The sequence below is a fragment of the Carassius auratus genome, chromosome 20, assembly GCF_003368295.1.
Source record: "Carassius auratus strain Wakin chromosome 20, ASM336829v1, whole genome shotgun sequence".
Taxonomy (NCBI): Eukaryota; Metazoa; Chordata; class Actinopteri; order Cypriniformes; family Cyprinidae; genus Carassius; species Carassius auratus.
Genome location: NC_039262.1, coordinates 5,102,016 through 5,109,404, shown reverse-complemented (window position 1 = coordinate 5,109,404; position 7,389 = coordinate 5,102,016). Strand labels below are relative to the sequence as shown.

Here is a 7,389-nt window from a genome sequence, read left to right as displayed (position 1 = left end):
GCTCGTGTCCAATACCAACATCTCGAGCAAAAGCAGCAGAATGAAAGCGGAGCGAGTTTGTGTTAGTAAATACAAGCGGAGTGAAGACGGAATAAAAGAGCGCTAACATAAAAAGCGGAATAAAAGCAGCACTGACACACACATTCAAGCGCTGGCGGTGAGTGTCTCCTGTTTCTGTTTTATTTGCTGGAGTTTCATTGCGTATTTTTTATTTCTACGTAAGAACTGAGATGATTCTACTCTTGTCCCTGAAAAACTAAGTTTCAGTGATTTGATATGTGAAAGAAAGTGACAATTTTTTTTATTATAGAATAAACTTCATAGCAGACTGAAATATCCCCAACATAATATTCTGATTAGCCCATCAGTACTTTATAAAACTGAAATATCAAAAAATGACAATAACATGAAGTCTCGTATTGTCCTGATTTTTATGCATTGGTTTTTACTATGGAATTACCTAGTGGTATATCCTTTGTTTTGGTTTGTTTTTTAATTCCCTGCTGAAAACAAATTAAACTGGTTTGTTAAATAATAAGAGTTGTTTATGATGGTCTACAATGGTCTTTCAGCCTGGACAAGCTGGTCTACCCCTCTAAAACCAGCCAACAGACCAGGTTAACCAATCTGGGAGACCAGCTAAGACCTGCAAAACATCTTGGGCTGGTTTTCAGCAGAGATTAATTCTCATTAATAATCATCTGTCCATATGATAATCTCTCTATTAATAGAATTACACTTTTTTAATGACTATTTGTCATGATGCACTCATGCACTGCGAACAAATCCTGCAAAAACATCTCAAAGCTCTTCTTGCAGTTTCTCAGTTTGACTAATTTCACTGCAGCTGTTATGTATTATATAAAACTATTCTCTTTGAAAGCATCTGTACTAATCTGCGCCGTAACTCTCAGTTGATCAGATTATTCATGAACACTTCGTAAACGGATTTGTTTGTTATGATGGTGCAGATTTGAATCATATTGTTTTTTGGGAAACGGTGGCAGACAGAACCCTTGAGTGCAGGCCTGAAACTTCCTCTCATTTGTATGAGACTCCTTTGAAATGTTGCCATTTGACGTTTCGGTGGTTTTGTTTGTGACTAGCCTGTGACTATTTTAGTCATCTCATCGCTGCACTTTCATGCCAGAAGTTGCACTTTATGAGCTGATCTACGGTCAGATCTTAGTTATTCATTTTTAAACCAAATAAAACCCATCGAGTTCAGTCATGGTTGTTTGTTCATGTGAAAATGGATGAGTTCTTTATGAAATTCAGCACTTGCATCACGGCAAATGTTCCAAAACAACACTGATGGAGAGTGGTGGACTGGAGAACAATGAAAAATGATGCTGAATGCCATACCAATCATATAATTGTGCATAACAATTCATAAAAAAAAAAAAAAAAAAAACTTTAATGTCCTGAAGGAAAACAACTCCATTAGAAGAGGGGTTTTTTTCTTGTAAAACAGAACGAACAGCATGTGAATTCTCATATAGTTGACCGTCTGTGGTATATTTCAGGGCGGTTTTGCTAACTCCGCCGATGGATGATGAGGAGGATGAACAGCTTCCTCACTGCTGTGAAACACTGCTAAGAAACAAGAGCTCAGAGAACAGAGACGGCCCACGAGGTGCGCTGGGACAAACGGCTAACAGACACGGATGCTTTGAAGACAGATCGACGCAGACTGCCAGAACTGTGCTGAATTCAGCGAGAGACGGAGATATGGCACCATTTCAGGGTTTAGAGAGAGATGCATCATCTCCCTGCAGAGCTGTGGAGGCCAGGACTGCATTTGGGGCTAACTGTGGAACTGGGAGCCTCGCTTCACTTACTATTGCCCCTGGAGCCCCAGAAGGGCCAAGAGCACTTTTTCATGGTAGGGAAACAATATGCATCATATAGTCAAATATGCATTATGAATCACAACATGCACACCTGGAATGTATTTTTTTATTTATTTCTGAATATGATAAGTATTATAGAAAATTATATAAATACATAAATATAAAATATGAATGTTAAAATAGAAATTGTGATTGACACACACACACACACACAGACACACACACACACACATATATATATATATAGTGGTATTTTCACTTTGGAGCATTTTAATAAATATTTAGTATTGTTAATTAATTGATAATTAATATAATATGTAATATTAAAATATATTAATAATAAGAATTTTTAATTATACAATATTAACATTGTTTTTATTCTAAAGGAAATGCTGGATTTCGTTCACACTTCCCTGCACTGTTCGAATCTGTCCCGGATGGCACACAAAACACAGAAGAGGACGAAGGGAGACCAGAAGAAAAGGCAGATGAACGTGATGTGGGAGTTAGCGTGGAGATTCAGATTGGACGTAAACTGCGTGAAATGGGGGATCAATTTCAGCTGGAACATCTTCAGCTGGTAAGAATGAGACAAGGCCGATGTGAAATGGGTTAAACAGCTTCACAGGTGTTTGTGCATGAGTCTGTGGTTTTCATTGCAGTGGTTTCTGTCACGATGTGCAATGACATCATCGTCTGTTATTTCAATGCTGCATATGCAAATGCTCAGTGGGAGAGATGACATCATTTTTGGTTTACCCGTCCTGTTTACTCAACATCTCATAGATGTTATCAAATGTACACCACTAACTTTACAGTAACTGATGGAGTTTGTTTATTGAGTCGTCTTAACTTTTTTTTTTTTTTTTCAATTTACAAAACTAAAGTTTGCATAACTATTGAAAACATAATTATTTGGTTTAAATTAAGTTTAATTAAATTTGGTTTTAAGGATTTTTTGGGGGCGGGGCTTACTAAAATAATTATAGAATGATTTTGAAAGGTGCCAGTTTATCATGTTAATTTGGCCGTTGAAGGAATTATATGGTGTTTTTGTTGTAGTTAAAAACTAGATGGAAAAAACAACAACAGATGAAGATAAAATGGTCTGGTTAAATATAATGATACTGTGGGTTTTACAAGAGGTAAACATTTTCCATGTGTTTCCATTTCTATTTATTCATTATTTTATTCAAAGTGACTTTTAACATTTACTATGAGAGAAGAAAATGAACTCACGCCCTCTGAATTATGGTTAACAGGGATAAATTTAGATTTATCAAAGTTTTCAATATATGCCAGTTGAATTTAGTGTCTGCCAAAGCCGGCTATAGTTTGTGTGTGATCTCAGAAAGAGGATGTTAAGTGTGTTTATACTGCAGGCTAAATTTAGACTCTGGCTCAAGATCCACGTCAGCAGACATGTGACCAGACCACAATCTCAAAAGCTAATGTAACACCTTTAGTAATTCTCTGAATGTGTTATATGCCAACTGAGCTGCTGCAACAGAGCTGTTTTAATGAACAAGCAGATCTTATAGAGACCATGGAATCTGGAAATCAGCTGTCATAAGCTCAGATAAGATCAAAAACTGAAACTTCATCTTCTCACAGATCAAACTGGCTGAATAATTGAAAAAGTTGAAAGATGACTATCCAGCTAGGAATAAATGGGTCAGGATAATTTGAATTAGTTAATCATAATTAGTTTGCTAACTCTTTTAAATATAGCATGCTTTCAGTAAGAGAGACAGCTTATGCAATACACTGCAATAGTAAAGAACTACAGCACACACACGCCACACAGCTGGCCTGACTGCTGATTGGCCGCTTTAACTGTCCATCAGGTAGATTTAAAGGGAAGGGGAGGAGTTTGAAGTGAAGCGTGAGGCCAGTGCGCCACCTAATGGCAAATATATGCATAGATAGATGCTCCTGGTCTTACTGTGCGAGAAAATAATGTTAACCAACAGTTAAATTGCTATTAATTTACGATTGGTATTTTAGATTATCAGCATAAATAATGGAACCTTCGAAAATGACTTTCACATAGTGGAAGATAAATGGGTTGTGAAAAATTGATTTGGACTTTAATTGTACATTAAATTGTTTAGAAAATATAGTTTCATAATTGTACCTCTCTTGACTTATAAAATGCAATCTTTTTTAAAGCTATGTCAAAAATTTTACCTGATGAACAAATATTTTGGTTTATTTTTGTGCAGTTCACTCAAAGGGGCCAGATGGGTTTGTTCCAGCTTGTGACGACACTCTATAACTTCCTTTTTCCTCAAGAAAGACCCCAGAATGCAAGAGCCCAGAGATGAGAGGCCACAGTGCACCTGTTCAAGACCCAAATGAGTTTAACACAGCACTGTAAGATGCGCAGATCTGGATTTACATGGCTCAAAAAGAAGGTTGCCGCTGGTCGGAGACTTCCCTCGTTTTTCTGAAGAAGCCATTCTCAAAATGGACCATTGGAGGAAATTTTCCGCAGGTTGCATATCAATCTGAAGATATTAATATTCTGCCTTATATTTCCCCAACACGTTCACATATGAGCGGATCCCAGCGCCTTAATAAAACCCTCAGAAAGAGAAAGAACTGCTTTATTAGGCAACAAGCTGTGAGAATGCTCAAAGTCAACAGCATTTAAGTATTTGTGCTGATTTCAATACACCTACTGAACTCCGACGCACCCCAGAACAGACTCTTCATCTTTCTCTGCTGATATTATCACGGCTTATGCTTGATTCACTGCTGTTAACAGTGTTATTTGGACAGAGTTGAAAGACATAACGGATGTGATGAGAAGCAAGAGTCCAGTAACATCATAGCGTACCGACACAGAACTCAAAAAAACTTTGTTCAAATGCAGAAAAACAACTTGAACATCAGGTTTAATACCTGTATAATAATGATGAGCCATTTTTGAGAACATGGGAGAAAAATATGAATTTTGTGATTTTTAAATTGGTAATTTTTTCTTATTAAGGGAGAATGTACCATCAAATTATTTACAACAATTTTACCCTTCTGAAATATTAGTTTGCCTTAATGAATTCAACTGTCATACATCCCAGGCTTTACATAATGACCTGATTTCTCTCAGGCACTGAAGTATTACTTAAGATATCAGTGTTTAAAGCATTTCTTCAGTAGTTGGTGACATTCAAAATGTGCTCAAAGAGCAATACACCAAATCATATTTTACAGTACAACTCAAGCGATAAATGCAATCAATAATCTAATCTACAAGTTACCATATAAGAACATATTAAATATTCTAACAGGAGTTGTGTTGGAATTTATATGTCAATCAATAGTTATACAGAGGTTTTTATTACTGTAAATGTCTTAAGAGGGAAAGTGTCCTCTGGATAGCATAAATATGCTTTATTTAAAGGGTCAGTTCGCACATAAATGAATATTATGTATTCTATTACTCACCCTCATGTCATTCCTAACTTCCCGGTGTTATTTTCTTTCTTCCATGCAAAAAGCAAAAAAAGTTTTTGTTTTTCCTTAGGGTAAGCGCCATGTATAATTTTGGCGGGAATGAAAACGAAGCTGTGAGGGATATAGAAGTCGTAACGAAACAAATACAAAAATGTAAACATTTAATTTAGCACATTTTATACAGTACATGCCATCTAAAAACTGTCCATCCCCCAGACTCGTTTTCAGCTGCATATAATTATAAATGGTGTCTGTCCAGGTTTGTAAACGATGATAGAATTCAGAGTTTTTTCAGAGTCCCTTTAAGAATGGCAACGATAATGAATTTAAGATTTCTATTGAATAGTCCAATGAGAAGGCCAGATCGCATCACGTGACTGGCTAACGATCTGGCGCTGATAATGAATATTTAAGAGTTTGTATATGATAGGCTATGCGATAAACCCGGGTTATTTATTTTTCACACATATATATTTGTAAACTCATATTGTTAAGTGTAATTAATAAAACTATGAGATTAATAATTTAATTTATCGAAAATAGATATCGTTCCATGCTTTTTGTTGTGGTACAATCTACTGGTGCCTGTACTTTTGCGGTTTACAATTTTACATGGTTTGCTTGTGAATTATCGATAGTTTAATACACATAATGTCGCCAGTGTAGTGTTAGAGACCATGCAGACGGTGTGAATATAACACAGACTGTCAGATTCCACCAAATCCACATCATTCCTTTGCAATTATTACGATTTCAGACCATTTCCTCACGATTTTCCACGAAGGTGATGTTCCAGTGCTGTGATGTGTGCCTCAAATGCTTGTGTATTGGTAAAGATGACACTTGCAGACAATCAAACAGCTGAAGGTGCCTTAGAACAGCAGGCCAATGACGGAGGTTTGGGCTTCAGTCACAGCACCCAAACATGTGGATTATAGATCATAAACGAACACGCATCGCATAAATACCTCCATCTTAACAACAGGGAGCTCAGACAGACTATCAAAGTGAATCTGAAGTGATGACTTGCAGGAACAGGCTGCTGCTGCTGCTGCCTCATTCATCTGAAATGCCCTTTCAAATGCACTTGTCTCAGAAAGTCGTCAAAGGAGTAAAAATGTCGAGCTGTTTTTACTTTGTTTGGAATGTGCACGGGACGTTACTACTGGTTCTTTTTTAATTTTGCTACTTAAAATTATTATACAGTTTGATAAATATATTAAATGCTGTTATAAAATTGTGAAATAAGATGTCTTTTTTTACCTATATCATTAATGCTGTCATATAAATGCTGACACTTTTACTGCAATGTTCACCGCATTAAAATATTTACGGATATTCATTTGAGCTCTATTTGTTATTTTATATATATATATATATATATATATATATATATATATATATATATATATATATATATATATATATATATATATATTACTATTAGTATTTAAGTATTACTATTAAAGGAATTGCAATTGTAATTATGGTTAATTATTACTAAATTATAGTTCATTGCAGTTATTTTTAAATTAAATATGTAAAATACAATTTAAAATAATTAACAATGATTACTATTTATGGTAATAATAATTATTATATAATGATAATATATAATTTTACTATTTTATTAAATATTATTTAATATATAATTATACAATAATTATATAACAGTTATTATAATATTCAATTATATTTGCATTGTAATATATTTTATTACATTATATATATTTTTTAATTTCATTATATTCTATTATAATTTTATATATAATTTCATGAAAATATAGAACTATATAAATATAATTAATAAAAAAAATAATGCAATACTATTCATTTTAATAATAATAATAATAATAATAAGATGAAGAAAATAAGGGTGTTACTGAAAACCATAGCACTGTATTATTCAGATTCAAGTACAATAGGTAGATAGTATAATACTAAAAACATTTTAATTTTTTTTTATATTTAAAAAATAAAATAATACAACAGTAATGTGGTTTAGATATTAGATTTATTTTATTTATTTCAATTTATTCAGATGGTCTTTAGAGAACTTCAGTTAGGGTAAAAAAAA

General features: G+C 34.0%; 1 protein-coding gene across 1 annotated transcript; it reads left to right on the top strand.

Moving 5' to 3' along the window:
• Positions 1-23: 23 nt before the first annotated feature.
• Positions 24-5,123, top strand: LOC113120640 (uncharacterized). The gene is made up of 4 exons (XM_026290594.1): positions 24-157; positions 1,527-1,885; positions 2,240-2,433; positions 4,079-5,123. Exons 2-4 carry the CDS (start codon positions 1,549-1,551, stop codon positions 4,178-4,180), a joined length of 633 nt encoding a protein of 210 aa, XP_026146379.1. The 5' UTR covers positions 24-157; positions 1,527-1,548; the 3' UTR covers positions 4,181-5,123.
• The last annotated feature ends 2,266 nt before the right edge of the window (positions 5,124-7,389 follow it).

Excerpts from the sequence above, each read along its gene's own strand:
- LOC113120640 (XM_026290594.1), top strand. The coding sequence starts at position 1,549 with ATGGATGATGAGGAGGATGAACAGCTTCCTCACTGCTGTGAAACACTG. Across the intron at positions 1,886-2,239 it reads GCCAAGAGCACTTTTTCATG|GAAATGCTGGATTTCGTTCA; the intron begins GTAGGGAAACAA and ends TTTATTCTAAAG. Across the intron at positions 2,434-4,078 it reads AGCTGGAACATCTTCAGCTG|TTCACTCAAAGGGGCCAGAT; the intron begins GTAAGAATGAGA and ends ATTTTTGTGCAG.